Source organism: Siphateles boraxobius, unplaced genomic scaffold (genome assembly GCF_051911475.1).
Source record: "Siphateles boraxobius isolate OS27281-9 unplaced genomic scaffold, OSU_SipBor_1 9, whole genome shotgun sequence".
Classification (NCBI taxonomy): domain Eukaryota; kingdom Metazoa; phylum Chordata; class Actinopteri; order Cypriniformes; family Leuciscidae; genus Siphateles; species Siphateles boraxobius.
Genome location: NW_027509219.1, coordinates 26231825 through 26249521, shown reverse-complemented (window position 1 = coordinate 26249521; position 17697 = coordinate 26231825). Strand labels below are relative to the sequence as shown.

Sequence of the window (17697 nt, the reverse complement as noted above, 5' to 3'; positions counted from 1 at the left end):
AGCAGCAAATCAGCATATTAGAATGATTTCTCAAGGATCATGTGACACCGAAGACTGGAGTAATGATGCTGAAAATTCAGCCTTACCATCAAAAGAACAAATTATATTTTAAAAAATATTAACATAGAAAAGAATTATTTTAAATTGTAATAATATTTAACAGTATTATTGTTTTTACTGTATTTTTGATCAAATAAAGGCAGCCTTGGTGAGTATAAGAGACTTCTTCATACTTATACCAACTTATTTCCAAACGGTTGTAGAATATATATATAAATCATATTATATAATGTGTATGAAAGAAAATGATAAAGCTCTCACACCTTAAGTACATTCTTGTATGTTTGAATTCTTTCCATGGGTTTCTGCAAATAGGTGCTAACATCAAAGACCTGGGTATCCAAATGTGCCAACTCTGTGCTTGCATATTGCTAGAACAACAGTAGAAGAAGAATTGTTGTTTATTTACTTCACATCATTTAAAACAATGAGCACTTTCTGACTGAAAACAGCATTTCCTCTTGCCTTGAAGAAATGCTGTGTGTTTTTGTCTGAGATGCAGGCCTCAGCTTGGGGAAGGCCTGTAATGAACTGGAGATACATCTCAAAGTCTGGTGCATAACTGACAAAACACTGGGCTACATCATCATCTGAGAAGCACATCTCCAGCTTGGGGAGAATACAACTGTGATGGAGGAACAGTGAGACAAATAAGTTAACCCACAATGTTAATGAATATCATTTATATAATTATTATATTATATTATATTATATTATATTATATTATATTATATTATATTATATTATATTATATTATATTATATTATATTATATTATATTATATAAAAAAGAGATGTCTTCACCATTCATGGAAATTTGCAATATCTCTGATATTACGGAACATGTACTCTTTTTGACTGAGGATGGTGAGAGGAACTTGAAAGCTCGTCTCTAGGATCTGTAAAAAGTGCTCCACAAAGAAGTTCATCTCCTGCACAAAACTGTTCTCGCCATCAAGGAGTCCCTTGATCAACCAACTAGAAGTAAAAGAAAAAAAAAGGATAGACAATTTAGCTTTTCACAAAACTTGCTAATAGAATAGACAATAAAGACATTGATCTGTGCATGCTTTCCAGTGTTATCAATTTTCAGAAAAGTGTTTGTTTACACCGGGGGTAGGCAAGTTCGGTCCTAGAGAGCCGCTGTCCTGCAGAGTTTGGCTCCAACACTGAAAAAAATCCTCACCTGCCTATAGCCTTAGTAATCCTGAAGACATTGATTAGCAGAGGTGTCAAGTCCAGGTTCAGAAAGTAAAATTCCTCCTCAGTATTTTGTTCGAATCACCTGGATTTGCAAATTAGCACAGTTTTTCAGCCAGGAGATAGAACTAATTAGTGAAATCAGCTGGCTGAAATAATGGGTGGAATAAACATATGGCAGGACTTTTACTTTCTGACCCCTGGAATTGACACCTCTGTTGATTAGCTTGTTCAGGTGTGTTTGATTAGGGTTGGAACTAAATTCTGCAGGACAGCAGCTCTCTAGGACCGAACTTGCCTACCCCTGGTTTACACAAACCCGTGTATATATGCCGTCAAGAGCATGCCAAACCTGTTGGTGGCAGTGTAACAAGAAGCTCAAGCCCACGTTAGCCAATCAGAATCCCGAAAATAGCAAAAACAGCAACGAATCACTTCCTCTTTCACTTTTGAACAAAGAGGTTGCACTTTTGACGCAGGTGCAAGTTCTGTCGCATACTGTGACGTCGGCTGCTTAAAACTGTTTTTCGCAGTTTACATGCAAACGTGCAAACAAAGTTTTCCAAAATCTCCATTCTGGCTGGAGTTTTTAGAAAGAATCGTTTTCAGAGAGAATCGTTTTCAGAGGCGAATTCTCCGTTTGCTTGTAAACGAAGGGCAATGTCTCCGTTTTTCAAAATAACCATGTACGTGTAAACGGGGCCTGATAAACAGACTAGAAAATTAACAAACTCAGGCATGAACAGAACAGAGAAACAAATCAACAAACACAACCCTGACACCTTTTCAGTCATTGAAATAAGTTTGAAATTAAATACAATTGATGAAAAACCTAAACTTAAAATAGTTCAACAAATATTAGAAGTGTTGTCGTTGCAACTAACTGTAATAAAACTATTTTAAGTTGAAGTACTAAAATTACAACAAAAAAATTAATAAATAATAAATATAATAAACTAAACTTAAATGAAATTAAAATATAAAAATAATAAAGATATATGAATACTAATAGTAGGCATACTGCTCAAAATATATAAAAAATTACTATAATAGTATAAAAATAATACTAGCACTGCACATTCTCAAATTCACTCTATTGTAATATTCTCTAGAGGTGTTTGATGAACTTCAGATTGACATTGCCCCTGCCACATTCTAGAACTTTGTTTTTGTGTATTCTATTCAGTTAAGTTTACCTTTGAATCAAGCCATGCTCATCCTTTGTTAACATTGTTTTGCCTTTCTCAGGGGATTCTCCCTTTTCTGCTTCATGGGCCAATGAAAATATTTCCTTTGAGAAAACAAATCGAAAGATTATTAAAATAAATGCAACAACCTTTTACACCAATTCATTGCTATTTAAACTATACACACACACACACACACACACACACACACACACACACACACACACACACACACACACACACACACACACAGACACACACACACACACACACATTCACTAACCTTTGTCTTCTTTTCTAGATATGCCGGGGATACCCAGCCCTGACGGGATGGTGTGATCTTGGTTGGCTTTGTACGGACAAGCCACCTCACAGGATGGGCTGAGTCCAGGACCTCCACAAATTGGCCTTCCTTTAGTACAAAAGCTTCTTTGTTTCCTCCCAGAGGATGACAATTTGTTTTGGCCACATAAATATCAAATATCTGTAGAATGTACTGTATATCAGTGTTTGTTTGTTGTGTTTACTTTCCACTTGTTCCTTAAGCAATATGAGCTGCAATATGAGCTACAACATGCACAAAAAGTGCCTATAAATGAAGTTTAAAAAAAAAATAGTTTATTATTAAGAGGTTGAGTTAATACCTCTCCTTTGTCATCATCTCCATCTGACTCAGAGAATGACTCAGTATTTGCAGAGGATTTGTAGGAATGTAGGCGTTTGGGAGACGGTGTGTGACACTGTGAATAGCAACCTATGCCAAATACAAACGCAACAATACAGAAGAGTACAGTATATTAAGCTTTTTAATATGCTCTTGAGTGCATATTATTTAATTATCTCTGGACTTTACTAAATGCCTTGCAGCACCAAGAGAACTGACCTTTCCCTTTCAGCTGGTCTGAAGTCTTTCGAGGTTGTAAACTAGCACTTTTTTCTACTTCAGAAGTCTTACTAGGAGCCACATATTTTGACTTCTCTGCCTCTTTTCCCCTGTTTGAAAACATTAATTTAAATACATATCATATCATATATCATATTTATTTCAAAAAAGCACATTTAAAAACAACACGAGTTGACCAAAGTGCTTTACAGGCCCAACTGTACAAAGCAATTAGATAAATACACCTTAAAAATAAAAAAATAATAAACACATATAACTAAGAACAGTTAAAAGCAGCCGAGAAGAGATAGGTCTTTAACCTAGACTTAAAACACTCGATGGAATCACAGGATCTAATGTGTAAAGGTAGAGTATTCCAAAGACGCGGTGCTGCTACCTCGAAAGCACGATCTCCCTTGGTTTTTAACCGAGCTCTTGGTACATTTAAAGTAAAACTTTGCGAAGATCTAAGTGGTCTAGCCGCAACATGCTTTTGTAACAAACTCGAAATATATACAGGGGCGAGCCCATGTAGACCTTTAAAAACCATCAAAAGGTCCTTGAATTGCACTCTATCCTCGACGGGAAGCCAATGCAAAGAAGCCAACACCGGAGAGATGCTGGACCATTTCCTGGTGCCAGTCAACAATCAACAGCATTCTGCACCAGTTGCAGCCGTGAAAGGAGCTTTTTAGGCAGCCCCAAATACAGAGAATTACAGTAATCTAATCTGGACGTGATGAATGCATGAATCACAGTTTCAATATCTTTGGAAGACAGGACGCCTTTTAATTTGGCAATGCCCCTCAACTGAAAAAAGCTTCCCTTAACCACCGCATTTACTTGTTTATCAAATTTCATTTCAGAATCAAAAATCACTCCAAGGTTCCTCACTTGAGTGTTAACATTCGATGCCAAAGGGCCCAAGTCAAGAGCAATCTGATTTACTGACTTTGTTGGACCAAGAATCAGCACTTCGAACTTAGATTCGTTCAACTGAAGAAAATTTGATGCCATCCACAACTTTATTTCGTTTAGACAATCAATCAAAGCTGACCATTTTGAGATGTCATTCAATTTCAGAGGGAGATACAACTGGGTGTCATCTGCATAACAGTGTTATGCCACACGATACCTTTGACAGATTAATCCCAGAGGTAGCATATATAAGGAAAAAAAGATAGGGCCAAGACACGAGCCCTGAGGGACCCCAGAGGTGATGAGACGAGTGGAGGAAATAGAATTCCCTATTTCCACCGCAAAGGTCCTCCCCTGTAAGTACGATGTAAACCAACTTAAAGCAATCCCCCTAATGCCCACCCACAATTTCAGACGCTCAAGGAGAATACCGTGATCCACTGTATCGAAGGCTGCACTCAGATCCAGCAACACTATAGCAGCACAATTCCCAGAATCTACTGACAAAACCAGATCATTGGTCACCTTAAGAAGGGCAGTTTCGGTGCTATGTTGAGGTCTAAATCCCGACTGGAATGTGTCAAAAATATTGTTGTTATTTAAAAAAGTAGAAAGTTGGTTTAAAACCACCTTCTCCAATATTTTAGCTAAAAAAGGCACTTTAGAGATAGGTCTATAATTGTTTAACGTTTCCAGGTCTGAACTCGTTTTTTTTAAAAGAGGCTGTACACGGGCATCCTTAAAATATGGTGGCACTTGGCCCTCTACAAGGCTCTGATTCACCACAGCTGATATTGTAGGACCCACCGCGTCCCAGACCTGAATTAACAAGCGAGGTGGGATGATATCAAGAGAACAATAAGCTGGCTTGAGATGTTTTGCTATTTCAAACAGGTCTGAGATGGTTACCGGCTCAAATACACTTAACTGCTACATTGCAAAGTATTATCCCAAAGTACAGAAAAGGGAAAAATTCTTCTATACTGCCATCTTTCATTATAATTAAGAGTCCTTGAAAGGTATTTACAATGTTAAACTTACCTAGATTGGTATTCAGTCTCAACATCAGGGGCTGTGTCATAATCTGAGTAACAGGATACTAGAGAGGGGACAGAATTTCAATAAACAAGCTCAGCTACTATTGATGTATACATGTATCACTTATATGCAGATATTAAAGACCTTATCGGCTTCGGTCGATATTAGCTATATTCCTATTTGTTTTTATGTTAAGATTACTTTTGCATTAGTCTAACACTACTTAGTTAATCCTTAAGAAAAACTTTTTTAGCAAATCTGATATGAATTTTCATACTGTAAATTATAATGTTGTAATGCCTTAATTTACTTATAGCATTTAAAATGAAAGATTTTTGTTTTTAGTGTTTAACTTTTACTTTATTTAAATTTTTCAGTTACAGTAGTTGCCATTAATCGGTTATCTATCATGACATAATATTAAATAATTATACTTTTATTGGTCTCAGCCAGAATTTTATGTTATTGAAGCCCTACTTATTGCTACTATTATCTAGAATAATAAACACAACTCACTGGAGCTGACGGAAATTAGACTTCTCCTTTTCTCCTTGATCTTGCTGTAGGTGTCATCTGCCGGTAGATCATAGACGAGTCTCAATGACTCCTCTTCAGTGTTTAGGACTGGAGCAATCTCTTTCTCAGAGACAATTTCTGTATCTGGTGTTTGTGAAGTCTGAATTGTTTGTGATGGCTTCTGAGGTTTACCCACCATCACATTGCCATTGTAACTAATTGCTCCAAACTTGTTTGCAACTTCACATGTGTAGATTCCAGCATCTTTGTTTGTAACGCTGGAAATTTCCAGAAAACACCTACCATCTGCATTTTGGGTGATTTTGTACCTTTTCCCAGGCCTCAGATCTATTCCATCTTTAAGCCAGCGCATAGTGTCGATTTTACCTTCTACAACACACTCCAGGAATGCCATGCCACCAAAATCAAGATTCTTGTTCTTGAACACTTTTTTGAAGACTAGACGCATGTCTTTCCTAGTTTTGTAACCTTTGAAAGCAGCTTGTATCTTAATGGCAGCGTCATGTATCTCTGGCTCATCCTCAAAATCTATGTCTATACCAGGGCTGTCAACATTATCGTGCTCAACTCGAGAAAACTTCTTTTTGCCAGTATCCACACTTGTGATCTGCTCTAGCGTCGTCTCTTCAGGTTGATTTACAGATTCCCCAGAAACATCTACTTCAATAACGACCTGCTTCACATTTTTCTGATCTCCATTATCTATGTGTGGCAAGTTTGGTTCAACTTTCGGTGACACCTTTTGCAAATCCCTAAAGGACACTGCTGTAGCTTTCTCTGCACAAATTATTTCTTCTTTGAATTTCTGACTTTTAGTGGCAATATTTGTTGCTTTTCCTGTAACATGCTTTGGTGCTTTTCCATGATGTTCATCCACAACCTGCTTAACATTTTTCAGATCTCCACTATCAATGTCTGGTAAATTCAGTTCACCCACCTGTGAATCTATCTGCACATCTCTAACAGATATTGTTGTAGCTTTCTCTGCAGAAATAATTTCTTTTTTGATTTTTTGGCTTGCAATGGCAGTTTTTGTAGCTTTTTCTGATACATATTTTGGTACTTTTCCATGATGTTCATCCACAACCTGCTTGATATTTTTCAGATCTCCACTATCAATGTGTGGTAAATCTGTTTCACCTTCTAGTGAATCCCCCTGCACATCCCTAACGGTCAATGATGTGGTTTTCTGTACAATAATTATTTGCTCTTTGGGTTTCTGGCCTGTAATGGCAATGCTTGGTGCTTTTTCTTTAACATTCTTTGTTATTTTTCCATGATGTTCATCCTTAGACTGAACCTTTTCAATTTCTGGTCCCATTTCAGACTGGACATTTTGCTTCTCGTGCATTTCATTTTTATCCAATGATTTATTTTTTGGTTCCTTCTTTTCATTCATACTGACGGGATATTCTTCAACCTCTGATGGCTTAGATATGGTGTCCAAAATTAGCTTTTTCTTTGATTCCTCATTTACACTCGATTCCAATTTTATAGAATCCTTCCTTTCCTCTAAATTACATGGTTGTTCTTGAGATGCTTCAACGTGTTTGGCCATTAACTCTTTGAAGACTGGTGGATCTAAGCCATAATCTGATATCTTTAAAGTGGAATCCACAGTTTGTTTTAAGTCCATATCTCGATTCTTTGTTTCCAAAACATAGGTTTGCCTTTTGATTTCAACATGTGGCTGGGAAACCTTCTCCTTAGAGAAAGATGGTGTTAGGTCAGCATGTTTTGATGTTATTTTGGTCTCCACAGTGGGCTCCATTACAACATCTTGTTTCTTGCCCTTCTTGTCAACAGTTGGATCTTTAACACTCTGGTTGTTTCCTTCAAAAACACTGTAGTGGTCTTGGTGTGAAACATCTGGATGTGTGGCCTTACTCTTTGACCGTGGTGGAGGCTGGGGAACATTTCTGGTTGGTTCCTTGCTCTGATCATTTGTATCTATGTGTGAAGTTTTCTTCTGAACTTGTCCTGAGATCTTCTCATTGTTCTGGTCCACAGAAATCTTAGTAACCTCTTTGGATCCAGTGTCCACCACCTTTTTTCTTTGTTCTTCAGGGGCATCGGTTGTAAGAAAAGTCATTTCAGGTTCTTCCATGGTGCAACTAGACACCTTAACCATTTTGGAACTTGCATCTTTTCCCTTTTGTCTCACCAATGATTTTCTCTTGACTTCCTGGTCATCTGTCAGTTTCTCACAGAGATCCTGGAAGTGAACCTCTGATGGCTCCAAGATAGAGATGTCTGATTCCTTAATGACCACAGCCTGTTTCTTATGCACTAGACCACTGTGTGTTTCTTCCATGATTTTTTGCCCTTTTGATCTTAGTGGGGCTTGAGGGATGTCTTTACTTCTAGGGGAAGCTTCTGGTGTAAATAATGGAAATGCAACATTACTTATTTATTTTGATTTTTAATTATTTTTAATGACTTACTTATTTTTAAAATATGGGAATAAATGTACCTTTTATAACAAGAGAAGCTGTTGTCTCCATCCTAGCAGCACAGCATTTGTAGACACCACTGTCCTCACATTTTAGATCATGGATTTGAAGGTGTAATTCAGAGCCATCTTGTTTCATCTCATACTTGTTTCCTGGTTTTAGCAACACTGTGTCCTTTTTCCACTGCACATGAACTCCAGGTTTAGAGAGCTCACAGGTCAAGAACGCCGTTTCACCTTCCTCAGCTTCAAGACTTTGAAGCATCTTGCAGAAGTATATAGGTTGCTCTGTACATGCAGAAGTAAAAATAAAGTTTGGGTTCTTCATGTATGAAAGACGTTCTACATGGACAAAGCATTAGAAACTGCAGATGTTCCACTAAAATAATATCTGTACCTTTCACTGTAATTGAACCATTAGTCACCAGGCTTCCAGCACAACATTTGTAAGTCCCACTGTCCTGAGCTGTTAACTCATGGATCTGAAGTTGTAGTTGATGGCCATCCTGTTTAATCTCATATTTGTTACTTGGCTTAAGCATCACTGCTCCCTTCTTCCACTGCACTGAAACTCCAGGTTTAGAGAGCTCACAACAAAATATGGCTGTCTTACCCTCCTCTGCTTCTTGGTTTTGGAGCTCCTCAGAGAAGAATAATGGATGTTCTGGTGAGGGAAAACAAATATACTTATGTCTTTACACGATAAACAGAAAATAAGTACAAATGATCAGATTGAGGAATTGATTCCTCTATTTAAAAAAGATAGAAAACATTTAAATGAATTCCCTTACCCTTTACTACAAGAGAAGCAGTTGTCACCATGTTACCAGCACAACATTTATAAGAGCCACTATCTCCCATTTTCAGGTCATATATTTGAAGCTGTAGCAGACACCCATCTTGTTTCATCTCATACTTGTTTCCATGTTTCAGCAACACTGTTCCCTTCTTCCACTGCACTGCAACTCCAGGTTTAGAGAGCTCACAGGTCAGGACAGTCGCTTCACCTTTCTCAGCTTCAAGGCTTTGGAGGTTCTTGCAGAAAAATATAGGTTGCTCTGGATGTGGGGAAATAAAAATACATTTAATGTTTTTAAAATTTGTGGCTTTATTCACAAAAAGTGCTCTTAATGAATTATCAGAATATCCTGGTTCAATAGCAAGCAATGTTGTCAGAATGGTACATGGAAAGAGTATTAGGTAATTCAGAAGTTTCTCTAAAACACATTCCATACCTTTCACTGTAACAGAGCAAGTAGTCACCAGGCTCCCAGCACAACATTTGTAGGGCCCACTGTCCTGGGCTGTTAGCTCATTTATATGAAGCTGTAGTTGACGGCCATCCTGTTTAATCTCATATTTTTTACCAGGCTTCAAAAGCACTGTTCCTTTCTTCCACTGAACAGAAACTCCAGGTTTAGAGAGCTCACAGTGCAATATTGCTATCTTGTCCTCCTCTGCTGCTTGGTTTTTGAGCTCCTCAGAGAAGAACAATGGCTGTTCTGGAGAGGGAAAACAAAAATGTATGTTTTTACATGTTCAACAAAAAAACCCCCACAAAAATAAATGGACACATGAACAGATTAATTAATTATTTCCTATGTCATCCGTATGTTAAAGTTCAAAATGTGGGAAAATGCCATTTGAAAAAATGTCTTACCTTTTACCACAAGGGAAGCAGTTGTGACAAGGCTTCCAGCACAACATTTGTAGGGCCCACTGTCCTGAGCTGTTAACTCATGGATCTGAAGCTGTAGTTGACAACCATCCTGTTTCATATCATATTTTTTACTTGGCTTAAGTATCACTGCTCCCTTCTTCCACTGCACTGAAACTCCAGGTTTAGAGAGCTCACAGCACAATATTGCTGTCCTGCCCTCCTCTGCTTGTTGGTTTTGTAGGTCCTCAGAGAAGAACAATGTTTTTTCTGTAGAGGGAAAAAACATATATGCTTTTACATGTTCAAAAACAATTGGACACATGAACAGATTAATGAATGAATTCTTATGTCAAAGATCAAAATGTTGAAAAATGTCATTTGAATAATTCACTTACCTTTTATTACAAGAGATGCTGTTGTAACCAGGCTACCAGCAAAACATTTGTAAGTCCCACTGTCCTGAGCTGTTATTGCATGGATCTGAAGCTGTAGTTGAAGTCCATCCTGTTTAATCTCATATTTTTTACTAGGATTAAGTATCACTGCTCCCTTCTTCCACTGCACTGAAACTCCAGGTTTAGAGAGCTCACAGTGCAATATGACTGTGTTGCCCTCCTCTGCTTCTTGGTTTTGGAGCTCCTCAGAGAAGAACAATGGATGTTCTGGAGAGGGAAAATAAAAATATCTCAATGATGTCCAACTGAAATTTGAACAATTTCATTACATAAAAATACTCACCTTTCACGTCAAGAGAAGCTGTGGTCACCAAGCTACCAGCACAACATTTGTAGATGCCACTGTCCTGACTGTTAGATTTGTGTATAAGAAGCTGTAATATACAGCCATCTTGCTTAGTCTCATATTTGTTTCCTGGTAGAAGCAACAGCATTCCCTTCTTCCACTGCACTTCCACTCCAGTTTTAGAAATCTCACAGCTCAGTATGGCAGTCTCACCTTCTTCTATTTCTTGTCTTCGGAGCTCCTCACAGAAATACAGAGGTTGTTCTGGATGCAGAAAATAAGTATGTTAATGTTAATTAATGTGTATTCTAGCAACTCTACATTGAATATACTATACCTTTCACTTCCAGAGATGCTGAGGTCACTAGACTACCAACACAGCATGTGTAGACACCACTGTCTTGGCTTGTGAGCTCATGGATCTGAAGTTGCAGTTCACCACCATTCTGCTTTATTTCATACTTTCTTCCAGGCTTTAGCAGCACAGATCCCTTCTTCCAATTTACAGCAGCCCCAGGTTTTGAAAGCTCGCAGCAAAGAAAGGCAGTTTCCCCCTCCTCTGCTTCTTGACACTCAAGCATCTTGATGAAGTACAAAGGTTGTTCTGAAAAATAAATTCAATAAAATTGAAAATAAATAGAAAATTAATAAGAAAATATAAATACAGTATGTATTTCCTTGTTTTTATTTTTTGAATACATATTTAATTATTGTGCTTGTCCATGAATCATTGTGCTTGTCACTTGAATGCATTCATAGGTTTTGATCAAAGACCTGATGACATTCAGTGTAAAAATACAGAAAATCAGACAAGAACAAATACTTCTTCACAAAACCATAGTATGACCCTCTAATGTCACGGCTCTCACCTTTGACTGCAACTGATGCCGTTGTAACCAGGCTTCCAGAGCAGCACTTGTAAGTGCCAGTATCCTGACGTGTCAGGTCATGGATCTGTAGCTGTGCTTTGCATCCATCTTGTTTCATCTCATATTTGTTTCCTGGTCTCAGTCGTATTGCCCCCTTCTTCCACTGCACTTCAACTCCAGGTTTAGAGAGCTCACAGCAAAGGAAGGCTATCTCACCCTCCTCTGCCTCCTGGTTATGGAGTTCCTCACAGAAGAAAAGAGGTTGATCTGAAAAGGGAGAGTAAATTGATGTTAACTAATATTGTAAGGATGCACTGATATTAACATTAGGTTACATACCAACAAACCAATAATCATTTTCATGTTATGTATGACTAAAATAACTAAAACTATAGTAGAAACTATCACTTTTAAAAGTATTACAATTCTATACTTTTTTCACATTAAAAATAAAACATTACAGTTCAAATAATCAAATTTTCAATATCAACTGATACTGATAAATTTAAATATAAACCATAACTGTGATGGTATACTGTGCATACCAACCTTTGACAATAATATTAGCCCGTGTTTCTAGATTGCCAGCATAGCATCTGTAGATGCCACTGTCTTGACTTGTGAGGTCATGGATCTGAAGTTGTACTTCATTGCCCTCTTGCATCATTGCATACTTCTGTCCATTCTTCAGAAGCATTGCCCCCTTCTTCCACTGTATTGATACTCCGGGTTTAGAGAGCTCACAGCACAAGAAAGCCGTTTCACCTTCCTCTAATTCTTGGTTTTGAAGCTCTTCACGGAAAAACAAAGGGCACTCTGTGGTATCAGAGGAGAAGAAACAGTGGTAAAATAAATGCTCATTATGCAACAAAAAAAATTATGCTTGCATTTAATGATTGGATCTTATAAGGTGCCACTGAATATTTTCACTAATTCACTGACATTCAGTTTATGCATAGATCAAATCCTCAAAATCAAATACAATATATATAGACAAGCAATTATTTTGGTTCATACCTTTCACAGTAATACTGGCCCTTGTCTCAATGCCATCGGCACAACACCTGTAGGCCCCACTGTCCTGACTTGTGAGGTCATTGATCTGTAGCTGTAGCTCACATCCATCCTGTTTCATCTCATATTTGTTACCCGTTCTAAGCAGAACTGCTCCTTTCTTCCACTCAACTGCAACTCCAGGTTGAGACAGCTCACAGCACAAGAAAGTAGTCTCACCCTCCTCTGCTTCTTGGTTTTGGAGCTCCCCGCAGAAGAACAAAGGACGCTCTGATATGAAGCAAAGAACCCTTAAGTATATGTGTAATTTCCAATAAATATTGTACAAATTCACTTTGTATACTGATTTGAAAAGACTCAAGTTCTGATAAGAATAAGCATATATATAATAAGCATGTATATATAAGTAACTATTTACAATAAGGTTAATGCATTAGTTGATGCATTAAATAACATTAACTGACTATGAGCAATTTATTTTTTACCGAATTTTTCGAATTTTACTTTGTTATTTTTAGTTAATAAAATTACAATTGCTCATTGTTCATGACAGTTCACAATTCATTAACTAATGTTAACTTGTACAATTTTATATGTATATGCTAAAAGATTTACTAGTAAATGTAGAAATGAAGATAATTAAATGCTTCAGAAGTATTTTTCATTGTTAGTTCATGTTAACTAACATAGTTTACTAATGTTAACAAATAAAACCGTATTGTAAAAAGTTACAGAATAAGCATTACAATGGTTTCAATTCTCTGAATTTCAAAAATTTCCTTCTCTGAAACAATACATTTTTGTGACCAACAACAACTGAAATATGGTGGACTAGGAGTGTAACTTAAAAAATAAAATGAACTATCAATGTATTAATTAAAAAATACATATTTTAATCAATCACATTTTAAAAATATGACAACACATACTAAAATTGATCAATTCATTTATTTTTTGAATACAGTTAAATGTATCACATATTATTACTATTACTATTAATAATAAATAAAATGATAATAAATCATTGTTAATGTTATTACTATTATTTAAATATGTATAACATGTTTAAATGGTGATAAATCAAGTTAAAAAATAAAGAAATATATATTTATAGTTATAATTTTCTAGTCTTTATAGTTAGAGCAAATGTGTTTCAAGCTGTTCCTACCTTTGACTGTAAGAGTAGCACTACTCTGCATGTCTCCTGTATCGCACATGTAAATCCCAGCATCCTCTTTTCTGACTTTGTGAATTAGAAGAATATTTCGTTTCCCATGTTTCAGAGGTTCATACTTTTCCCCGGGGAGCAGGGTTACATTATTTCGTTTCCAGGTTATAAGTGTGCAGGAGTCCGAAGTCGCACAGCACAGGGTGGCAGAATCTCCCTCAAAAATGGTCATGTCTTTCAGGTTTTCTTCAATTAAAACTAAAGAGAGAATGGACTTTAGAGTGTAAAGTTAAATCAACTCATTGCATTTGGTATACTTTTCAATGTCAATACTGTATTTCTGCTGTTTACACTCAAATTAAATGACTTAGAAAAAAGAAATTGAATCCTTACACTCACCTTTAGGTTTGCTGTTTACACGCAGATGAGCAGAAGTCTTTTCATTTCCCACCACAAAGGACACAACACCTGACTCTTCAGGTGTGGTCATAGTAAGCACCAGCTGGTGTTCTTTGCCACAGATACTCATCTGGTTCATCTCGTTCTCCTGCAGTACATTGGAACTAAGCCACCAAACCCCGTCAAGAATGTTCTCGTGTGAAAGCTCGCACACAAAGCGGGCGCTCTCGCCTGCAGTAACCGTCAAGTCACGCAGTCCTTTCACAATCCTCACACGCTCTGTAAAGGGAACATTAACCGAATAAAGGAATGCACAGGAGTCCTTGAAATTCATTGTGTTTGAAAGCAAACAGAATTTTATTGTTGAATTTATGTACGCTTGTTATGATTTACTGTACCTATCACTCTGAGGGTTGTAGACGTCTTCTTGCCTCTGACGCTGCATGTGTACACGCCAGCGTCCTCCATTCTCAGTTTCCTGATTTCGAGCTCCTGAGTGGCACCTTTACGGTGGAGGGTATATCGCCCACCCTGAGTGATCTGATTTGCATCTTTTCTCCAGGTCACTGGGGCATTGTCGCTAGAGAGTAAACAACTAAACAGGACAGATTCCCCTTCTATTGCTTCTTGACTCTCTAGCTCTTTCTCAAAGAACACAGAGGCAGCAGCTGTGAGAGGTGTGAGAAGTATGATCTGAACAACAGCTCAAAAGTATTTGGAATATTTTGCAAATTAGAAATTGTGTATGTTAACTGGTAGAATTTATGATATGAAATGACGCTATGGGTGTATGATGCTGTGATTCATGAATGGGGTATCATACAGAGTTCGTGAAAGGATATGAGGGCATCAACAGTCGTGGAAATACCAATCAATTTGAAATACCATTTCATTATATTTCATTACTATTTCACTATATTGAAAAACTATATATAAAAATTATATCTGTTCAATTTATAGCTATCTTGAGGCTACTGAATGGAAACTAAATCCTCTTAATTTCCCTTAAAATAAAAATAACCAGTTTGAATGCCCCTTGCCCCTACACCCCCTCATTTCCAGCCCTGGGTATCACACATTGTGTCTATACCCAATATCTTGACAACATTTTAACAGCGCTGTAAACAATGTTACCTTGTGTGAACTCAGTGATAAGGTCATAAAAGCTGCATTGGACCTACCCCTAACATTAACTTCAGCTGTTGTCTTCTGGTCTCCAACAATGCAGCTATATTCCCCAACATCCAAAGGAAGGACATGTTTAATGTGTAGTTCGGCAACCAATCCCTCCTGCTTGATCTTGTATTTAGTTCCATTGCTGAGCTTCTCGTCCCCTCTCAACCATGTTACTGGTACCCCAGCTTTGGACAACTCACACTGCAGAATAACAACACCTCCCTCAGGAGCCTCTTGGTTCTTCAGGTTTTGTTTGAACGTTACTGGCGTGGCTGAAGAGTAGCACATTAGCATGTTAGCTAATTGTGAGCATAAGCGACAATAAAAGCTCAATTTTCTTTAAAACCTTTATCCATACCGAACACTCTGACTGTAGATTTGGTATTCTGCTCCCCACAAAAGCAACTGTAGATTCCACTGTCTTCAGTCAAGGCTTTCATGATGATCAGCTCCCTTGTAACATCACATTCCCTGATTTGATACTTATACCCAGATCTGAGGAGCTCTTCCCCCTTTCTCCATTCAACAGGACATCCAGCTTTTGAGAGCTCACAGTGTAATACGAGTTTATTTTCTTCTTCAACTTCCTGATTTTTCAACTTGACTTTAAAAGTGATAGGTGGAACTGGAAGCATCAACCAAAAGAGATATGCCTGATTATTTCACAACACAACCATGCAGGCCATCAAAGCACAGCGAAACAGAAGACCATAGCACAAGAAGCAATAATAAAAAACAGCAAGCCAAAATAGACCAAAATGTGCCAAGCCGCCTCTGCAAAATAGTCTGCATGCCTTACCCTTATGGGTTAGCTCAGCAGTTGTCTCAGAATCCTTGGTTTTACATGAATGGCTCCCATGAATTACAAACCAAAAAACACCAAAATCTGCCAAGCCGCCTCTGCAAAAAGTCTGCATGCCTTACCCTTAATGGTTAGCTCAGCAGTTGTCTCAGAATCCTTGGTTTTACATGAATAGCTCCCAGCATCACTTGCTTCAACATTATGTATGACCAGTTTGGTGAATGTTCCCTCTTGCTTCATTTCATACTTGTCATTGGGTTTGAGAATAATTCTTCCTTTTCTCCAGTCTACTTGAGTGCTGGGTTTAGAGAGCTCACAGCTTAACACAGCTTGCCCACCTTCTTTAGTTACTTCGTTTTGGAGTTCTTGTTTAAAAGTGACGGGTAGAGCTATGAAAACCATGACAAATGTGTTCAAGTTAAGTTTGAGAATGATTTGAACGAGGAAATCTATTACTAAAGTATAACAATATCTGATCTTGCAGTTGTAGAGCATACCCTTGACTTTGACTTCTGCTGTTGTCTTTTCCTTTCCCGTAGTGCAGCTGTAGGAGCTGACATCTTCAGAGTTGACATTCTTGATAAGTAGTTCAGCAATCCTTCCCTCGGTCCTCATCTGGTACTTTTCTCCAACTTGCAGCATCTCTTCACCCCTCCACCATTTCACAGCGGCGCCCGGTTTGGAAAGCTCGCAACGCAAAGCAACAGTGTTGCCCTCCACCACTTCTTGATTTCTCAAGTTTTGTTTGAACGTGATTGGGAAAGCTAAGATATCATAAATATATTTGTCACCTAAGGAGAATATTTGACAAAATTGGCAATTATAAAATCGTTTGATTGAGTTTCGTACCATTAATTTTAACCGTTGCTTTGGATGTCTGATCAGGGCACACACAAAAGTAGACTCCACTGTCTTCAGGTAAGGCTTTCCTGATAACAAGCTCCAATTTAGTTGCAATCTGTCTCATCTGGTACTTTTCTCCAGGCTTAAGTACTTCTTCTCCCTTCAACCACTCCACATCAGTACTGGCCTTTGAGAGTTCACAGCGAAAGGTGATGTTGTTCCCTTCTTCACCCTCTTGATTCATAAGTTCTTGTTTGAAAGTGATGGGGAGAGCTATACAAAGCAGATGTCGCATATCTGATCATGTTTTCGATAAAATCTTTTCATAGATTATTACTAGCAAAAATTGGCTAATGCTCAATTACAGGAACTTGAATTTGAAAACTTCCTGGAACATATTCATACCATTAACTTTGATGGTGGCTTCGGTCTTTTGGTCTTCACATACACATCGATAAACTCCACTGTCTTCTGGTTGTGCCTTCCTTATTAGCAGTTCAGCTTTTGCTTCTTTGTGTCTCAATTGATATTTTTCTCCAGTCTTGAGCATTTCTTCTCCTTTCCACCACTCTACTCGAACTCCTGCCTTAGAAAGTTCACAGTGCAAAGCGACACTGTTCCCTTCCTGAGCTTCCTGGTTCTTCAGAGTTGCTTTAAAGGTAGCAGGGAGTCCTTCAGAAAGCCAAGAATTGAAAAAAAGCCTGTATTCATGTATTGAAAGTTATAGGCTCTTCAAAAGTGTGAATGTTGT

General features: G+C 37.7%; 1 protein-coding gene across 1 annotated transcript in view; it reads right to left on the bottom strand.

Moving 5' to 3' along the window:
* LOC143732480 (dynein regulatory complex protein 11-like) overlaps positions 1-17697 on the bottom strand; it is a 68501-nt gene that overhangs the window by 16182 nt on the left and 34622 nt on the right. Inside the window, exons 21-49 of the mRNA XM_077223602.1 lie at positions 17352-17618; positions 16953-17219; positions 16601-16867; positions 16226-16492; positions 15660-15926; positions 15307-15573; positions 14524-14793; positions 14126-14404; positions 13727-13984; positions 12562-12828; positions 12094-12360; positions 11545-11811; positions 11013-11279; positions 10673-10939; positions 10330-10596; positions 9935-10201; positions 9510-9776; positions 9066-9332; positions 8672-8938; positions 8296-8562; positions 5802-8198; positions 5289-5346; positions 3330-3439; positions 3091-3200; positions 2730-2930; positions 2456-2550; positions 864-1037; positions 526-685; positions 324-431 (exon numbers count right to left, since the gene is read on the bottom strand). Of these exons, the coding sequence (XP_077079717.1) occupies positions 324-431; positions 526-685; positions 864-1037; positions 2456-2550; positions 2730-2930; positions 3091-3200; positions 3330-3439; positions 5289-5346; positions 5802-8198; positions 8296-8562; positions 8672-8938; positions 9066-9332; positions 9510-9776; positions 9935-10201; positions 10330-10596; positions 10673-10939; positions 11013-11279; positions 11545-11811; positions 12094-12360; positions 12562-12828; positions 13727-13984; positions 14126-14404; positions 14524-14793; positions 15307-15573; positions 15660-15926; positions 16226-16492; positions 16601-16867; positions 16953-17219; positions 17352-17618 (8759 nt within the window). The remainder of the gene's footprint in view (positions 1-323; positions 432-525; positions 686-863; positions 1038-2455; positions 2551-2729; positions 2931-3090; positions 3201-3329; positions 3440-5288; positions 5347-5801; positions 8199-8295; positions 8563-8671; positions 8939-9065; positions 9333-9509; positions 9777-9934; positions 10202-10329; positions 10597-10672; positions 10940-11012; positions 11280-11544; positions 11812-12093; positions 12361-12561; positions 12829-13726; positions 13985-14125; positions 14405-14523; positions 14794-15306; positions 15574-15659; positions 15927-16225; positions 16493-16600; positions 16868-16952; positions 17220-17351; positions 17619-17697) is intronic.